This window comes from Spinacia oleracea, chromosome 3 (assembly GCF_020520425.1).
Source record: "Spinacia oleracea cultivar Varoflay chromosome 3, BTI_SOV_V1, whole genome shotgun sequence".
Lineage (NCBI taxonomy): Eukaryota > Viridiplantae > Streptophyta > Magnoliopsida > Caryophyllales > Amaranthaceae > Spinacia > Spinacia oleracea.
Window position 1 is genome coordinate 35192712 of NC_079489.1, and position 19973 is coordinate 35212684.

The 19973-nt window shown below is 36.7% G+C and overlaps 1 protein-coding gene across 26 annotated transcripts in view; it reads right to left on the reverse strand.

Annotated features, from left to right (window-relative positions):
• Window positions 1-5359, reverse strand: part of LOC110786303 (uncharacterized) — a 29576-nt gene extending 24217 nt beyond the window's left edge. For 9 of the 26 annotated variants that reach the window (XM_056840122.1, XM_056840132.1, XM_056840118.1 and 6 more), the window contains exon 1: window positions 4873-5347. Coding sequence is in view for 1 of the 26 variants with exons in the window: in XM_056840139.1 (XP_056696117.1) it covers window positions 341-682; window positions 1915-2030; window positions 4873-4939 (525 nt within the window). In the remaining 25 variants the exon portion in view is untranslated. Of the gene's footprint in view, window positions 1-49; window positions 683-1914; window positions 2031-3335; window positions 3579-4872 lie in introns of all 26 variants that reach the window. The other 17 variants (XR_008930307.1, XR_008930306.1, XR_008930308.1 and 14 more) reach the window with 15 other exon arrangements.
• Between the last annotated feature and the right edge of the window lie 14614 nt (window positions 5360-19973).

The following is a 19973-nucleotide window of genomic DNA, read 5'->3' on the forward strand; positions in this document are numbered from 1 at the left end:
TGACTTGAAAAGAAAAAACAAGTACAAGCAAAGTGGGAAATAGACTCACGTCGAGTAGGGTGGCCTGGATTGCACCAAACTGGGCGTCAGTCTTGCGGCCAGGAAGAGAAGCAACATACTCTGCGGGGACGGCCTTAAATACCTTACGGCATATAGCCACCCTATCCTTTGACGAATAGTGAGGAGTAGCGGGTACGTTCTCGTCCTCTGCAGCAGCTGCATCCTTCCCTTTGTCTTTAGCTATAAGAAAAACAACGGCCTTAGGATGACGCGGAGAGTAAGAAGAACTGCCAGAGGAGGCTCGATACGTCTGAACGACGTTCGAATAATACTTACCGCCCTATAACCTAGCTCGGCGGGCCACCTCCGCAGGAATCTGGGAACGGACGTCGGCCGGAATTCCCGAAAGAGGGTCCTCCAACTCGTCAGGATGCCCACCAGACTTTGATTTGGACACCAAGTCCACAACCAGAGACGGCTTGTCCACGCCAATCTCATCGTCATCAGGGCGACCCCCCTCAGCAACCTTTGACTCGCCCTTCTTCACCAGACGGCGGGGTATAGGTTTGGGCTTTTTGAAGGTACTCGGAGTCTCCGAGCCAGCTGGCACGGCCCTTTTCTTCAATTGGGACAGAGTCGTCCCCTTTTTCTTCCCTGACGCCTTAGCCGCGTCCTTAGCTTGCTAAAAAGAAAGAACGTAAAGGACAGTCAGATATTGGGCCTCGTGATGGATTACAAGTCATTCACTGAATAGTGGCTCGTCATCAAAAAGGACGCCCGTCTCAAAAATGACGAGGTGTACCTTATCAATCACAAGTCACTCATTGAATAGTGGCTCGTCATCAATCACAAGTCACTCACAAGATAGTGGCTCGTCATTCAAAAGGACGCCCGTCTCAAAAATGACGAGGCGTACCTTATCAATCACAAGTCACTCACAAGATAGTGGCTCGTCATCAAAAAGGACGCCCGTCTCAAAAATGACGAGGTGTACCTTATCAATCACAAGTCACTCATTGAATAGTGGCTCGTCATCAATCACAAGTCACTCACAAGATAGTGGCTCGTCATTCAAAAGGACGCCCGTCTCAAAAATGACGAGGCGTACCTTATCAATCACAAGTCACTCACAAGATAGTGGCTCGTCATTCAAAAGGACGCCCGTCTCAAAAATGACGAGGCGTACCTTATCAATCACAAGTCACTCACAAGATAGTGGCTTGTCATTCAAAAGGACGCCCGTCTCAAAAATGACGAGGCGTACCTTATCAATCACAAGTCACTCACAAGATAGTGGCTCGTCATTCAAAAGGACGCCCGTCTCAAAAATGACGAGGCGTACCTTATCAATCACAAGTCACTCACAAGATAGTGGCTCGTCATTCAAAAGGACGCCCGTCTCAAAAATGACGAGGCGTACCGTATCAATCACAAGTCACTCACAAGATAGTGGCTCGTCATAAAAAAGGACGCCCGTCCCGAAAACGACGAGGCGTACCTTATCAATCACAAGTCACTCACTGAATAGTGGCTCGTCATTAAAAAGGACGCCCGTCTCGAACATGACGAGGCGTACCTTATCAAGTGCAAGTCACCCACAGAATAGTGGCTCGTCATTAAAAAGGACGCCCGTCTCGAAAATGACGAGGCGTACCTTATCAAGTGCAAGTCACTTGCGGAAAAAAAATGGCTCGTCACCGAAGGGACGCCCGTCTTAAAAGGTGACGAGGCGCACCTTGGCAACCGCAAGAAAAACACTAACTTAGGGGCCCGTCATTAAAAAGTGACGAGGCCTACCTTAGCAAACACGGGCCACACGCCAAGATAACGGCTCGTCACTAAAAAAGACGCCCACTGTAGACACTGGACGGAAAAGCTTAACTTGCAAAGACAACAACCTAAGAGAATACTCACCTTCTCCTCCAACTCGGCCTTGGCCTTCTGCATCTTGGCCTCATAGATGTCGGTCATCCAATCGGTCATGTCGCCCTTCCCAATATCCGCCGCCGATAACTTGCTCATCCCTTCCTCTATGAACAAAAGAAATCCAAAGTTAGAGAAAATGAATAGACCAACGCGGGACGGCACATAATTTGGCATACAACCTCGAGTCATAGAATATCCTAAGCCTACGGCCGCTAGGAAGGCCTCATTCCGAAACTGACTAATGTGCGGCAACCACTCGGCCGGCACATGGAAAGTCTTGTCAGCGGTTAAGTGGTAAGTGTTGGCCTTGAACAGGACCATTATTTGATCCCACTCCTCGGCAGTAAGGGGTGGGAGGGGCTCGTCACGGTCCATATAGTTGGCGTTGCAATTCTAGCGGCTCATCCTCTCGTACATCTCCTGGTCGTCCGTGTAAAACACGACCCATCTTTTCCTCCACATATGTCATTTGCTGAGCTTGCCGACCACTGTCTAGTATGTACCACGGCTGCTCAGATTGAACCACCCTTTGGCGGCACTGGGGGAACGAGAGAGGGAGACCAGATGCAGAAAAGCGTTGAAAGACGGTTCCACGTCGTTCAGCGCACATTTGGCAATATAGCCAAAGATATCAGCCCACGAGTTGGGGTTCAGCTGGGCCACCCCAATGTTAAAACCATCTAACACTTCCACAACGAAGGGGTGTGGAGGGAATCTCATGCCGAGCTTGATGGATGCGGCATACACTGGGAATTCTCCCTCGGCAAGAAGGCTGACGGTCGAGTCCAGACCGGCCGACACACGCATCTGGTACCCCTCCCCCACGCAGAGGTCGTCCCTCATCTGGGCCCCATGCCTGTCTAGCCACCGCATCCAGCCTATGTCTGGGTGAATCTCCGACGGAAGTAGTTGGGCCTCCTCCCGTCCTCTGGGCTTAATAGGCTGGGGAGCAGCCTCTTGCTCCTCGGCGGCCAATGGCGATGGAGCGACGCTCGACTCCCCCACTGCCTGGCTCGCTGTACCCCCTGACGAACTTGCCGTTTGCTCCTCCACCTCGACATATTCATCGATCTCTTGAAAGAGTTCGGCATATTCTTCGTCGGCTGCCGGGGCGGTGGAAGAATATCTCTCCCTAGGGGGTGTGAATGTTTCCTCCCGCAAGCGTAGGCGCGTAGGATCTGCCGTTTGCTTGGTTCTAGCCATGCCTTCTGCATAGTGAACGAAGCACGGCTTAGGAGTGACCAACAATGAAGAAAAAGACGCGATTGGACGTCCGCCCCGACAAAAGACGAACGGCGGAAAAATCTCAATTGAAACCTTCAAACCCTTACCTAGTACTAGGAGGCCGGCCGCTAACAAAAGGAAAAAATGACGAGAAGATAACAAAAACAAGAAAGGCGAAAGCTAACCTTGAAAGATCTGTGAAGTACTTGGTGAAGAACAGGTTGAGTTTGGTGAAGAACAGGTTGAGTTTGGTGAAGAACAGGTTGAGTCTCGCGGTGGCCGGAAATCGCCTGCTGGTGGTGGGAGTTCGCCGGAAATCGCCTGTGAATAGCTCTGTGAAAACGAAATGTAATAAATGAATTTTACCCCCCTCTATATATAGGGAGGGGCAAAATGGAGAAAGGTGACACGTGTCACCACCTCAACACCTGTCCCAAAGACGAAGATGCAAATCAAAGGTCAAGAAGCGATACCCGGAAAGTGTTTCCAGAAATGCCCTTCTTGAGGGGCAAATGTTGTGGGCAAAATTACCATGCCTTCGTGTACCAATGAGGATGCGACACATGGCACGTATTACGCCCCCTAAGCAGAAGCCATACGAAGACTAGACCACAGCATGGGTATCAATCTACGTATCTACAATGTATATGTATTTGTATTTAAGAATGTATAAATGTATGTAATGTACCTATACCTGAAAAGGGGCCTAGGTAGTAGGTATTCCAAGTGGTATGAATAAGCACAATAGGCCCAAAAAGCCCACTATTGCCAAAAGGGCCAGGGAATTGTAAGGAGAAAGGACACATGTCCTCCTCCCATACCCTAGCCAATCATGTAAAGGGAATATTAGGTCATTCCCACAAAAACCTAGTACTATAAATAGTCCCACTTCCCTAGAAAAAGGGGTCGCAATCAATACATTTAAGAGCAATTGCTGCTCTGCCTTCTCTCTACTTTCTCTCTCTATAAAAATACAATCTTGTGAAATCCTTAAAAGTTACCGGAAAACCTCCAAGGTATCTCACCGGAAAAACCCCACAACAGGTTGCATTCAAGATCAGATTTGGAATTTCTTGTTTTATCAGGTCAAACTTTGATTGGGGAAAGAATTCACAATTATAGTGGAATAATATTTTGGTTAAGTCTTTGATTAAAAGAAGATCAAAATTACAAAAAAAAAAAGAAAAAAATTAAAGAAAGATCAAAGAAAAAGTACAGTGGGGAGTCGTTGGGTTTTGGTTCCTAAAAATTGCTTGCCAATTTTATTTAGTGGAGAACTCCAACTACCTTAGAGAGCATTGAATCAAGTCCACAATAGAACTGCAACTAACTTGATTTCGATATCAGACAATTTTCCAGAATCAACTAAAGTGCAAAGATCAAGATATTCACAAATAAGAAATACCCAAATCCTCTACCAGTCAGAATTTAGATGATTAATACCTTGAATTGGTCAGGTAAGGACGACATAAATCAGCCTTAAAAAGAGAAATTAGGACATTCATACCTTTCCCCTTTCCCCAATTTAACAAAAAAACATTCATACCATTCCCCTGCCCCCAATTAAATCCAAAAAAAAAACCAATGATTCGAATGATTCCAGGTGAAATTTAGACAGATTATTTGCAATTCGTAAAGCTAATTTAGACAGATTACAAATTATATGATCAAAACCAATACAATAGAGAAAACTAACAACCAAAAAAAACAGAGAAAACTTACCATCATCTTTGAGTGGATTACATAAACCACCATTGAAGAGCAAGAGGAATAACACCCGATGCGGCATCACCCGTGATTGAAAGCTAGTTGTTTAAATTTCCCGAGGTTTTGGGTTAAAGAAGATGGAGATCAATCAGATGAAGGACCTTTGACAACACGAAAAATTGACTAATCTGGGAACTAAAAACGGCACCTATAATAGATCGAGGAACTGCTGCATATGATGAAGATGTGAGCTTCATAGCCTGGTAGCACTGTTGCCGGCCGTGCATGAGTGCGTGACGGTGAAACGCTTATATCCATGGAAGAACTCCGACCGTCTGACGATAAATTGGATGCATCATCTCTCCAAAAAAAAGGGAAAACAAAGAAAGAAAGAAAAAGGACTGCAAAGGAGGTCACGTGACACTAAAATCAATCTGTTTCTGTTTAAAAAATCTCCAAAAAAAAAGGAAAAAAAGAAAGAAAGAAAGAAAGAGGGCTGCAAAAGGAGGCCACGTGGCACTCAAATCATTCTGTTTTTAAATATTAGGATAGATTCTGATTCCAAAAAGTTTTATTAGAAAGTAAGTGTGGGTAGTTTAGTCATTTTACGTGGACAACAAGTCCTCTCTTTCCTTGTATAATAGAGATAATAATGATATTAAATAACAAATGTGGCGAGTTAAACATAGGTTTAAAAATAATTATGTTTCTCAATCGAACACGTTGATGTTGTAATCGTTGATTCACGGTGTATGAATTATGGAGGATGTTTTACCAAATTGGGTATTTTAACAAATTTATTTACTAAAATGACTATGTTTAAATTCTAATTCACAAACTACCTAAAATTTAGACTTTGAAACAAAAAATCAATAAAACGATTTGGTTTGAGTTTTAATTTTAATTTTCTTTATATAGTGAACCACTTTGGGGGATTTTTTGTTCTTTTTGGTTTTGCAGTTTTGATACTTCTTCCGTTTCTTAAATATCGACCATGCTTGATTTTACGTTTTACAACACATACTTTGACTCTTAATATCTCGAATTATGTATAAGTAAAAATTATAAAAAGATGATATTTAGAAAATATATATCGATATAATTCTAACAAGATGCCACATGACTAGAATTACGTTTACATATGAATCACAAAAAATGACAAAAGATGAATGTAAATAGTGTAAAAAATAAGATATATGGTGCGATATTTATGTAACAGATGAAGTATTTTTTTTAAGCTTATTAATGCTCTTTGAGTAGACCTGGCAAAAATTGACCCGACAAGAAAACCGACCCGAACCCGACCCGAAAATACTGGGTCCTGAACAAGATTTTGTGACCCGTAACCCGATTTTATCCGAACCCGAAAACCCCGAAAAGGAATGGGTCAAAACCCGACCGAACCCGTTTTGGACCCGACCGATTGAAAATCATTGTATTTAGAGTAATAAATGAAATTATGAGAAAATTTAAGCATAATAGACACGTTGTTTTTACTATTGTAGTGTAATATGATTTTAATTTGAATTATACGCCATTTTATAGTTGAATTTGACTAAAATAAGCTCGTGTAGGAAAATTTGTTAATTTGTGCCCATATGTTATATATTTATCACCTAAATTAATGAAAATATAATGCGCGTTGGAAAATCTCTCAACCCGTTGGGTCGACCCGAACCCGAAAGTTCTGAGTCTTGAACAAGAATTTGTAAACCCGAACTCGAAAGTAACCGACCCGATTCAACCTGAACCCGAAAATATTTTTTACAACCCGATGCGATCGACCCGTTTGACAGGTGAGCCTATAAACAAATTCTTCTACTCAAACTGTTACATCTAAACTTCTGGTCAAACTCAAGGTTTATGGGGTTTTTTTTTTCCAATTCTCTTTATTTCTTTGATTACAAAATTACAATTTAGGTTTGCCTAGCTTATAATTAGAACAATTAATAATGTAACAACTAAAGTTGGGATAAAGGGAATACATAATATTGTATTATAATAAGTTTATGTAAATATTGTAATTTTAAAAAATAAAGCTAACTAAATCTATTTAACATCTTTATTTCATTTTATTTTATTTTACTTTAAATTTTTACTTAAATTTAGAGAAACAAACTAAGAAAAATTAGTAAAGGACATAAGTGAACTAGAAGAAAATGTTACAATCTCGCGCCGGTTATATGCGTTGTCAGTCCACTTTGTTGATGCGTTACCAATTAAAGGTTCTACTAACATTCCTGATTTTTGCACTCGCCCGATCGAATTCCACCAATCGTTGTGAATATGTAAGAATTTAACTCTTGCTATCGCAGCGTGTGAAGCATGATTTCATATATTAAATTATTGCTAAGTAAAATGACTAATTATTTTGTAACAATTTAAAAAATTGACAAAATATTTTTTACCACCTTAAAAAATATTTTTATTTATTTTACCACCTAATAAAAAAAAAACAAAAATTGTATTTTACCACCTCTAAGAGACAAAGATCGCAAAAACGTTATGTGGGCTCCTTTCAACGGCTATATTTCTAATATCTTTCTCTTCTCCCGTGATTTCATGTATATAACTACCAGTTACCTTGCTTATTTCTCTTCCCATTAGTTCACATACTTTGTTTCCCATTAATTTACATAATTGGTAACATTTCGCAAATTGATGGAGTCTTTTCCAGCTTTGAAAAGGAGATTAAAACTTTTTTAAGGTATAATTTATGATTTGGGTCAAAAATCATATTAGTAATTGGTAATCAGTAATTGAAACGATATGTTAATTGTGTTTGTAAATCAATTTGTGTGTGTAATTGATTCAACAACGTGATGTATGCTAATTGATTTGCTTAATTTATGATTCAATGACTGAAATTAACCCCAAATTTTGACAGAAAATTTAGGGTTTATATTATAGTGTTTTTGTGATCTTTGCCCTTAATAGGTGGTAAAGTACAATTTCTATTTTTTAAGGTGGTCAAAAACAATTTATTATTTTTTTATGATAGTAAAAAATAATTAATCCTAAGTAAACACACTCTATGTTATTAAAATTTTATATTTGAAAAAGTTTCAATAACACGAACCTAACAAGACCTCACATTCCTATGTTTTTTCTAAATTATAAATATCAAAAGTCAAAATAACTTGTGTGAATAACGCTAAAGTCACAACGTGACAATTAATAAGAAACAAATGAAATACTACTTTAACCATTACTCCCTCCGTAAATTTTAAGAAGTTACATGTTAACCGGCACAAATATTGAAAAAAGTATTTAAATTTGATATAATAATGATGCAAGTAGGATAGTTAACAATAAGGAAATATAAAAAGAAAAACAAGTGGGATTTAAAATTTATTAAAAATGAAATAATTTATGATTTAAGTGGACTTATAGAGGAGTAAAAAATGATAAATAATTGGGGAGTGACTGCAAAAGTTACAAAAATAAAATTGTTACTCAAAAAAAAAACGGAGGGAGTATAGTAATTCCATCTTCTATGGGTATTCAAAGTTTTCAAACATGAAATTGATGTTCTTGTATAAGAGCATCCACAATTTAATCGTTTGATTTAGCAAGCTGCTGGCCCAAGATAAAACAAATCATGTCCATACAGGACTTTAAATGTCTTGGTTCATACCAAACAATCGCTAACTGCTGTACCCGGGTACAGCCAGCTCTGGCTGTACCCCAAAAACGACACGCTCATATTGTTTGTTCATTCTTGTCGACTGTTTGTTCTTTTTTATTGTACTGTTTGTTCATTCTTATTGTACTGTTTGTTCTTTCTTGTTGTACTGTTTGTTCTTTCATGTTGTTTTTTAAATTCATCATCAAATTTTCATAATTGTCGCATTTTTTGTTCTTTCTTCAGGAATTTTATGTTCTTTTTTATATTGTTTGTTCTTTCTTGTTTATTTGTTTGTTTATAATAATCATATGGTTAATGTTCATAATTAAACTCTTCATTAATCTTTTATTCTTTCTTTTTGTATTGTTTGTTCTTTGAATTTTATGTTCTTTTTATATTGTTTGTTATTTCTTGTTTATTTGTTTGTTTATAATAATCATATGGTACGTTAATGTTCATAATTAAACTCTTCATTAATCTTTTACTCTTTCTTCTTGTATTGTTTGTTCTTTCTTGTTGTTTTTTAAATTCATTCATCAAACTTATTGTTGTATTGTTTGTTCTTTCATGTTGGCTTTAAAATTCATCATAAAATTGTTCATAATTGTTGTATTGTTTGTTCTTTTTTCTGGAATTTTATGTTCTTTTTTATATTGTTTGTTCTTTTTTGTTGAATTATTTGTTTTTTCTTGTTTATTTGATTGTTCACAATAAATATATGGTTAATGTTCATAATGAAATTTTTCATTTCATTGGTCTTTTATGTTTTTACAAGCGCCTATATTGTTTATTTCCAAATAAATAAATAAATGTTCATTTTCAAAATAATAAATGTTCATTCCAAATAAATAAATAAATGTTCAATTCCGAAATAGTAAATGTTCATTTCCGAAATAGTAAATGTTCATTTTTGTAGTTTATTTCCAAATAAATAAATAAATGTTCATTTCCAAAATAGTAAATGTTCATTCCAAATAAATAAATAAATGTTCATTTCCGAAATAGTAAATGTTCATTTTTGTACCAGTATTTTTCTTTCTTGTTGTATTGTTTGTTCTTTCATGTTGACTTTAAAATTCATCATAAAATTGTTCATAATTTTAGTATTGGTTGTTCTTTTTTCTGGAATTTTATGTTCTTTTTTATATTGTTTGTTCTTTTTTGTTGAATTATTTGTCCTTTCTTGTTTATTTGTTTGTTCATAATAAATATATGGTTAATGTTCATAATGAAATTGTTCACTTCATTGGTCTTTTATGTTTTTACAAGCGTCTATATTGTTTATTTCCCAATAAATAAATAAATAAATAAATGTTCATTTCCAAAATAGTAAATGTTCATTCCAAATAAATAAATAAATGTTCATTTCCGAAATAGTAAATGTTCATTTTTGTAGTTTATTTCCAAATAAATAAATAAATGTTCATTTCCAAAATAGTAAATGTTCATTCCAAATAAATAAATAAATGTTCATTTTCGAAATATTAAATGTTCATTTTTGTACCAGTATATTAATGTTCATTTTAAACAACACAAAACGACATCGTTTTGGATGGGGGTACAGCCAGCTTTGGCTGTACCCGGGTATAGCCAAAAATTTGCGCATACCAAAAGTGGGCTATGGAAGCCGAAAACGCAAACTTGGGCCCAGATTGTCAAAATCGACAATGCCAATGCTACATTTGGCAACATTATGAAATGAAACTAAAAATTAATTAATTAACTAAAATTAAAATGGTAGAAGTTGAAACAGATTTGATTAAATGAGTTGTTTTTTGTAGACTTAATTGTATAAGGCGTGTACGGCTATTGGGTACGGTTTCTTACCTTTCTTATTTTCTTCATTAGGGAATTACAGACATACGTTATTGTATTACTTAAACGGATATATAAGTTCTCTACAACTCAAGATATTGGGGCACGAGGTGCTGCGCATATTTTTACTAGGGTTAGTTTCGTTATTGCTAAAGGAGTGAGGCCGGGCCCATATAGTATCTCGACTTCCCACCAACTTTTTAGTGTTTCAAGTTTATTTATTATATAATAATAATATTAAAAAATAATAAAAATAATAATAATAATAAATAATAATAATAAAGACGACATAAATGTGTCAATTGGGATAAACTGTGTTATACCAAAGAGCAAGGTGGTCTTGGCTTCAGGAACCTTGCTCTTTGGAATCAGGCAGCTGTTGGTAAACTGGCTTGGGCCATTGAACAAAAGCAAGACAATTTATGGGTGAAATGGATCCATGCTCTTTATGTAAAGAATAAAAACTGGCAGCTTTTTGTCCCTTCTTTAGCTGCTAGTCGGCCTGTCAAATTTATTTGCAAGGTCAAGAGTGTATGTAATGACAAGTTCCAGGGGTCTGCTTGGCTTACTGCTTCCACTTACTCTATCAAAAGCACCTACACTAGACTGTGTACTCAACCTAATGTCACTCATTGGTCCAGTTTCATCTGAAACAGACTGACTATACCTAAACACAGATTCTCTCTGTGGCTAGCTTTGCTTGACAGACACAAAACTAAAGCAAGGCTATTCCAGTATGGCATAGGGGATGATAACCTGTGTGCTACCTGTGGTGGTGGTCCTGAAACTTATTCTTTGATTGATCTTACAGTACAGACTGTTTGACTAGGGTGTCAACTTGGTTAGGTATCAAGCACACCAGGAAAAATGTGTTACAAGTTCTTAATTGGATAAGAAGATACTGCAGGAGTGCTTTCAAGAGGAAAGTTATATTTGCTGCTGTTGCTGGTCTAGTTTACCAAATTTGGAAAGCAAGGAACAACTCAGTCTGGGAGGGAGATGTACCTGCAGCTTCTGTTATAATCCAATCTTTAAAAAGTGATGTAAAGCATAGAATTCAGCAGGTCTGTGCAAACAGGCTAAATAGTGAAAATAAGGACCGGTTATACTCTTTATAGCTAGTCTAGTTTCTTTCAGACTCAGAGTGTTGAGTCTTGTTGTTGCTTTGGGGAGAAAGACTTCTCCCCCTTAGCTTGTTTTTTCAGTGTGTTTGTTTAGGCTTAGGCCTTTATGTTGCTTTGGGGTGAAAGACTTCTCCCCCTTAGCTAGGTTGTAATTGGTTGACTGTTTGATTAATATATTTCTCTTGCTTGCTTGCCAAAAAAAAAAAAAGAGACGACATAAATAGATTAAATAAGAAATTTAAGTTCCTTAAATTGAGAAGGTACTCAGAAACAAGTCTAACATTTAAGATACCTCAAAATTTTAGCACCTTCTTATGTAATGTATCTGAAAGGCTAAAATGAAAATTTATGTTTATTTCGAAATTCAAGCTAATTTTTTTAATTTTTTTTTTACGATTCATAGGCTTTGTTTGGCAATATTTCATGCATCATAAACGATAAGCTCCTAAAATTATAAGCATCTTAAACGATCTATTTTAAAATTTTGTTCTTTTACTTTTAATTGTCCAAAAAGGAGAAGCCCTCGCCACAGACCCTTTAGTTTTGACAAGATTTAAAGTCCGTGCACGGGTTAAATTCAATTTTTTTTGAGATTTTTTATATCTTATCATCTTTTAACGAGTCTTTATTTATCTATTAAAAATTACTTAAATTATCTTTTATCATGTCTTTATTTATCTATTTTTATTTTTTACTGATTTTATTTATCTTTTTTTAGTTTCTAGCAAAATTGATCTCTTATTATCTTTTACTGGGTCTTTATTTATCTATTTGTTTTAATAAATTGAAATTATATACTAGGTTAGGTACCGTGCAATGCACGGATGAGACTAAATAATTTTTCTCTATTCTAACTAATTTTTTTAAAATAATTTTTTAATAAAACAAAATCATACACAATTTTATTATGGGTTGTTGGAAAATTAGAAAATATTATTATTTATTCGAATTATAAAGTGATTAGTTCAATCTTAGGTGTTTAGGGTTTCGACAAAAGTACTTAAGTTGGGCAAAAAAAAAAAAACTTATCATACCTTTATCAGGTAACTATTTCTTTTAAAATTGAATGATATCCATAATTGTAACCATAACCGTACCCGCTACATAAAATGGAAGAAAATAATAACAAAAAATGCTTGTTTGGGTATGGACATATAATAACACATTTTTTTTAAAAACTATTGCATGTAGGCTAATAGTATAATTAATTTTATTTTTGAAAAAGGTTTATGAAAATTAAAATATTAGCTTGCTATAATGGAGTAGCAACTTACTACATATAGTATAAAAACAATAATATCATAAAAATTGTGATTTTTCCATTTCTAACATATATTTTCAAATTAGTGTTATTATATTATGTTAGATTCTTTTCATAATTCACATGAAATCGTAATTTTGAAAAAAAAAATATAGGAAAAAAAATATCAAGAAATTAGATATTTTAAAAGATTTTTTAATTAATTTTTTTTTTAAAAAAATATCTAAGGATACACCCAGAGATAGCATATGGTATTCTTGGTGTGTCTTTTAGTATATAGTATTGATATTAGATTATGGAAATTGATTACTCATTTTACATTTAATTCATATTTACGGTCAATACGGTTTCACACATAACACATACTTCCTCCGATCATTTTTACTCGCAACGTTTGTCACTTTCACGCATGCCAATGCACAACTTTGATAATTAATATATTTAATCCCCTTTAAGCAAAAAATTATAAAAAGTTTATATTTTGAAAATACACATTAAGACAAATCTAACAAGATCTCACATGACTATGTTTTATCTTGCGTATAAATCACCAACAATAGTCAAAGTATAATAGGTGAATTTTTGACCCGTCGTTATTAGGTAGTCATTAAAGATACAAATTCTTGTAGTGTAAGAAGCCGTTACACGAGTGGCCAGCAGTGGCGGAGGCAAAAAAATATTTTCCGGGATGTCGGCTGTGGCGTTCCCAGGATTTTCAGATGGTGATTTAAATTCAAAACTCTAAGGGACCAGTTGTTTCTAAAGACTGATCTCTTAGAATTATCCTTATAGTTATTCAAAACTCTAAGAGACCAGGTCTCTTAGGATTATCCCTATAGTATACGCGATGTCTTATCTGTGGAGATGGTACTTTTTGTATAACCTAAGAGATCGGTTCTATATAATAACATGCCTCTTAGATCTAAGCTATAGTTTTTGTTCCGATTTTTCTTTGGGGGGTCGTGCACCTACATGGCTCCGCCACTGGTAGCCAGTGTTGGAAACAATGCAAAGAGTGAGTTTTATCATTTTGTGAAAATGTCCCATATTGGTAGAAATGAAAAGTGGGGATTTCAAGTGTAGTATTTAAATAAAAGTACTTTGTCTCACATGGAAAGAAAATGGACTTCTCCCTTTGTTTAAATATAGGGAAGTATAGTTTATACTTTGAATTAATTCCCCAAGTGGTTTGGGCTAGAAGGGGGCATCCCCACGCGCGCCGCCGCCGCCGCCGTCTGGCCGGTTCGTGTTCATGGCACGTGCGCGGTGTGTTGGGGCCTCCTTTTTGGGCCAAGGCGTAACTAACGGTCCAATTATGTTATGAGACCATTCAGTTACACAAGCTCATTCCACCTTCTTAATTAATGTCGTAACTGCCGGAAAGGGTTCCTTGATTCTCGTTTCCGTTTTGATTGCAAAAATTAAACTTCTGATTTTCAGTTACAAACGTTTTAATTATGGAATTTATTTATGATTTCGGTTACAAATGAGGCTGCCTTTATAAACAGGTTTTGGGAGCTCATTTGAACACACCGAAAATATTCTAACTCTCCTTCTCCTCTCTGTTTTCTAAACCATTTTATTCTGAGCATATTATGAGTTCCTAAGTTCGTCTTATTTGAGTGCACATTAAGACGGATTGCTGTGTAAAATATTGGGGGGCAACGTCTATTCCGATTGCACCGTTGTCGGGGCGAATTTTGCTTCTAAGACAGTATTCTCTAACACGTCATAGCTTCACACATAAATCAAATATTGGCCCACATTTTATTACCATTTTTAGATTTTACGGTATCATTTCCTACAATTTAGAAGCAAAATTCCCTACTGTAAAATCTGAATATGGATTTATCACTCATCAAGACTCTTCCTGATCTCTCCAAATTGGAACCTCTCGATGGTACCAATTACAAACGATGGGGTCAAAAATTACAGATCTTCTTTGAGCAGTTGGAGGTTGATTAACGTCCTCTCACCGAGACATCTGATGCTGCCACTGCCACACCAAATGTTGATGAACAGATCGCCAAGTATGAGAAGCACAACAATTTTGTTAGAGGTCACCTTCTCAGCCATATGGGCAACTCTCTTTTTGATCTTTTCATCAATAACAAATCTGCTAAATCTGTTTGGGAGACCTTGGAAAAGAAATATGGTACAGATGATGCTGCCAAGAAGAAGTATGCTACGGGAAAGTGGCTACAGTTCATGATCGTTGATGACAAGCCAATCATGGATCAACTCCATGAGTACGAAAATCTGGTTGCCGATATGCTGGCAGAAGGTATGAAGATGTGTGAGATGCTGCAAGCCAATGTTCTGATCGAGAAGCTTCCTGAGTCATGGTCCAATTGACGCAATTATCTGAAGCACAAGAAGAAAGACACTCCCTCCGTTCTTAAATATTAGTCCCCTTTTGATTTTTCATCCGTTTTAACTCAATATTTAAACGTAAATATTTTCAAATACGTATGTTAAAAAATGTAAATTTTTGATATTGTTAAACTACACACTGAGACAAACAAAACAAGATCACACATGCATATATTTTGAAATACGTATTGGAAGGAAATTAGAAGATTCTCTTCAATTGTGAATAGTGTCAAGATTCTAAAAGGGACTAATATTCGAGAACGGAGGGAGTATGTCACTTGAAGAATTGGTCAGCCACATGAAGACCGAAGAAGCCAACCGTTTGAAGGATAAGGATTCTTCTCCTTATGAACTTTCTGTAAAAGCTAACATTGTGGAATCTTCTTTCCCAAAACCTGACAGGTTTAATAAACAAAATGAGAATTCTGGAAACTTCAAGAAGAAGAATCAGAATACCAAACAACTTGGTGTTCAAGGCAAGAAAGGTAGAGACTTCAAGAAAAATGGGAAGTCAGAGAAAGGATCTGGTGGCTGTTATGTTTGTGGTAAGTCAGGCCATAAGGCTTAGAAATGCTACAACCGCAAGGATGTCCTAAGCAATGGCCAGAAACTGGATCAAACCAAGAATCAGGCTCATATTGCTGAAGATACTAATGGAATTATTGCTGTTGTAATTTCTGAAATTAATTTAGTTAATAATAAAACTGAATGGATTATTGATACAGGTGCAACTAAGCACTTCTGTTCAGATAAGGAACTGTTTGCAGAATTCAAAGAAGCTACGGGAGGTGAACAAGTTTTTATGGGAAATTCAAGAAGTTCGGAGGTGCTTGGCAAAGGGAAAATTCTCCTAAAGATGAATTCTGGAAAATCTTTATCTTTGCAAAATGTACTGTATGTCCCTTCTCTTCGCAGGAACTTAATTTCTGGTGCTCTCCTTAACAAAGCTGGTGTGAAACTTGTTTGGTGGTTTATTTATTTTAGAGACCGTATCTGTTGTTAATTTCATGAATAAGACTTCTTCTTCTGCTTACTTGCTTGAGACTGTTGATCTTTGGCATAGTAGATTAAGACATGTCAATTATGGCTCTTCAAAACATTTGCAAACAATGTCTCAAATTCCTAATCTGAATAATAATGGCCATAGTAAGTGTAAAATTTGTGTTGAGGCTAAGCATTCTAGAACTCACTTTAGACCAGTTGCTTCTAGACAAACTGTATTGCTTGAATTAATTGACTCAGACTTAGCTGACTTTAAGAATACCGAAAGCACGGCAAAAGGTGCTATATCACTTTTGTAGATGACCATTCTAGATATACCAAAGTGTATCTTTTAGGAACCAAAGATGAGGCAGAAAAAAAGTTCTTAATTTATAAGGCAGAAGTTGAAAATCAATTAGACCGTAAGATTAAAAGGTTTAGGTCTAATAGAGGTGGTGAGTATGGTACAACCTTTTTAAAGGAACTTTGTGAGAAAAATGGAATCATATATATACTTAGTGCTCCCTATACTCCCCAACAAAACGGCATTGCTGAAAGGAAAAATAGAACCCTTAAGGAAATGATGAATGCAATGTTGATTAGTTCTGGCTTACCTGATAACAAGTGGGGGGAGGCCGTACTTTTTGCTAATTATGTGTTGAACAAAGTACACTGGCCATAAGAAGTTAGACAAAACCCCTTATGAATTGTGGAAAGGTCATGGACCCAACCTAAAATATTTGAAAGTTTGGGGGTGTTTAGCTAAGGTTGGTTTACCCTCCTTTAAACGGGAAAACATTGGTCCAAAGACCTTTGATGTTGTGTTTGTTGTTTATGCTGAACATAGTGCAGCTTATAGGTTCATTTGCTTGAGTGATTGGTCAATGTGTGAATCTAGAGAATCCGAATTTTTTGAGCATATTTTCCCTTTAAAGAATAATGTGGTTTCTCGTGATAATTCCCATGATGCCTCACATGATGACTCTACTTTTGTTCCCTCTTCTTCTTCTATGCCTTCATCTTCTCCTGTTATTCAACCTGATGTTGTAGAAACTAGAAAAGGAAGAGGCGCCAAACTGAAACTAGTTATAGTCCAGATTTTTCGACTGTGTTTTTGTCTGAACTCAATGATGTGGATGAAATAGATGAATTATTTGTATTTCTTCACTTGTTTGATGATGAGCCTAAAACTTTTGATGATGCCTTGAGTTCAATTGATGCTAGTTTTTGGAAAGAGGCGGTTAATAGTGAAATAGAGTCCATTATGTCTAATCATACTTGGGAACTAGTTGAATTACCTATAGGTAGTAAAGCCATTGGTTGTAAATGGATCTTTAAAAGGAAAAGGAAAACTGATGGTGCGATTGACAGGTATAAAGCAAGACTTGTAATCAAAGGGTTCACACAAAAGTTTGGTGTTGATTTCTTTTATACTTACTCACCTGTAACTAAGATCGCCACTATTCGTGCTTTACTTACCTTAGCTTCAAGTTATAAGTTAATTGTGCATCAAATGGATGTAAAAACCGCTTTCTCGAATGACGACTTAGAAGAAGAAACTTATATGGTTCAACCTCCTGGGTTTGTAGTTCCAGGACAGGAACATAAAGTGTGTAAGTTAAAGAAATCTTTTTATGGTTTGAAACAAGCTCCAAAACAATGGTACAAAAAGTTTCACAAAACTATTTTGAGTTTTGGATTTATTGTGAACCGTGCTGATGCTTGTGTGTACTAAAAAATGTTTGGTTCTGATTGTGTTCTTGTCTACTTATATGTAGATGATATGTTGATTTTTGGTACACATATTGATTCTATTAATGAAATGTAAGACATGGGTAAAACTGATGTAATTTTGGGTGTTAAAGTCACCAAAACTAGTAACGGTATCTCACTGTCTCAATCTCACTATGTGGAAAAAGTTTTAAAGACGTTTAACAGTTTTAATGTTATGCCAGTTAAAACTCCTTATGATGCTAGCATACACTTGAAAAAGAACAAAGACAATAGTGTGTCTCAATCGGAATATGCTAAAATAATTGGGAGTTTAATGTTTCTTATGAATTACACTCGACCTGACATAGCCTATGCAGTGAGTAGGCTTAGCCGATATACCCATAACCCTAGTAAAGATCATTGGAATGATCTTAGGCGTTTGTTAAGGTACCTAAGGGGTACTATGGATTGGGGTTTGCATTATGTCGGGTTTCCTGCTGTTTTAGAAGGTTACTGTGATGCATACTAGGTATCTGATAATGATGAGGTAAGTTACACTAGTGGATATATATTCACTTTATGTGGAGCAGCTATCTCTTGGAAGTCTTCTAAACAGACTTGTATTTCCCGGTCAACTATGGAGTCCGAATTTATTGCATTAGACTTGGCCGGCCAAGAGGCGGAGTGGTTGAGAAACTTATTGGCTGATATTTCATTCTGGAGGCGTCCTTCTCAACATGTATCTCTACATTGTGATTCTCAAGCTGCTATTTGTGTTGCTAAAAACAATGCTTATAACGGAAAAATGAGACATATTCATGTGAGGCATGAATCTGTGAGAACACTAATAAAGAGTGGTGTAATCACTATGGAGTTTGTGAGATCTGAGAGGAATATAGCAGATCCTTTAATGAAGGGACTAAATAGAAGATTAGTCCTTGATACATCGAGGGGAATGGGGCTTAAGCCTGTTAGTTGAGGAATTCCTGGTGGACAACCGACCTTGTTCACACAAGATTTCTTGTGGTCTAATGAAGCCATGGAAAGGCTCATTCTTGTACCCTTCCCATTCCTATGACTTTTACATTTTTTTTACGAGGTTAAGCCTTTTTAGCTTTTAATGAAACTCATATCCCAGGATTTGGGTGGTCATAATGAGAAGGACTTGATGAGTTCACCGCATGTGTATTGAAAGGTTGAGAAATAGCTCTTAATTATTTCATATCCCAGGATATGGGTGGTCTATGTGATAGACTTGATGAAATCACCCACTTGAGTGTGAAGGTTTGACCACCTTCTATGGAAAACTTGGGCAAGTTTTTCTAGAGCACTCATGAGCATCCCAAGTATAACGGCCGTTGTTGATTGTGAAGGAAATAATGCCCTTGGTCCAAGTATGCATTCAATGCTAAGTCTAATAAATGTGGTTCAGTATTAATTGATTAAAACAAGTTAATAATTCATTGAGATCAAGTGAGCTGAATGCCTAGCTAGAGGCTGCTTCAGTTCAAGTGGAATTAATAATATTAATCCACAGCTTACTCTTGACTGAACCCGTAGGGTCACACAAATAGTACGTGAACGGATCAAGTATTTAAGTGAATATATTATTCATTAAATAATCTATTTATGAACATTCGGAAACGACGAATCTCGGTTCCAGTGGGAGCTGAAATCGTCAAAAGGCAAAATATAGAATGCTCCGGAAATGATGGTATTGCCGGAAACTGAAATATGGATCATGATGGAAATATAAATATTATCCAAGTCATAAATGTTGCCGGAATAGGAAGCATGGTACGTATCGGAAATGGAAATATTGCCGGAATCGGAAATATTGCCGGAAACGAAAATATTACCAGAATCGGAAATATTCGGAATCGGAAATAAATTCTCGAAACGGAAATATTAAATATTTGTTCGAATCGGAAATAAATTTCGGAACCGGAAATATTAAATATTTGTTCGAATCGGAAAACGAATTCCGGAATCGGAAAACGAATCGGAAGCGCGACGTATGAACGATCGACGGACGAGCTTGCGAGATCCAAGGCCCAGCGCAAGCGCCAGGCCCGGCGCCATGCAAGCCCGCGCGCCAAAGCAGCGAGGCAAGCAGGCCGAGCAAAGCAGGCCGAGCAGCAACAGCGCCCAAGTGGGCCGCGTGCATGCTGCCAACGCCCTTGGGCCAGCGAGCAAGCAGCAGCGCCACTCGTGGGCCTGC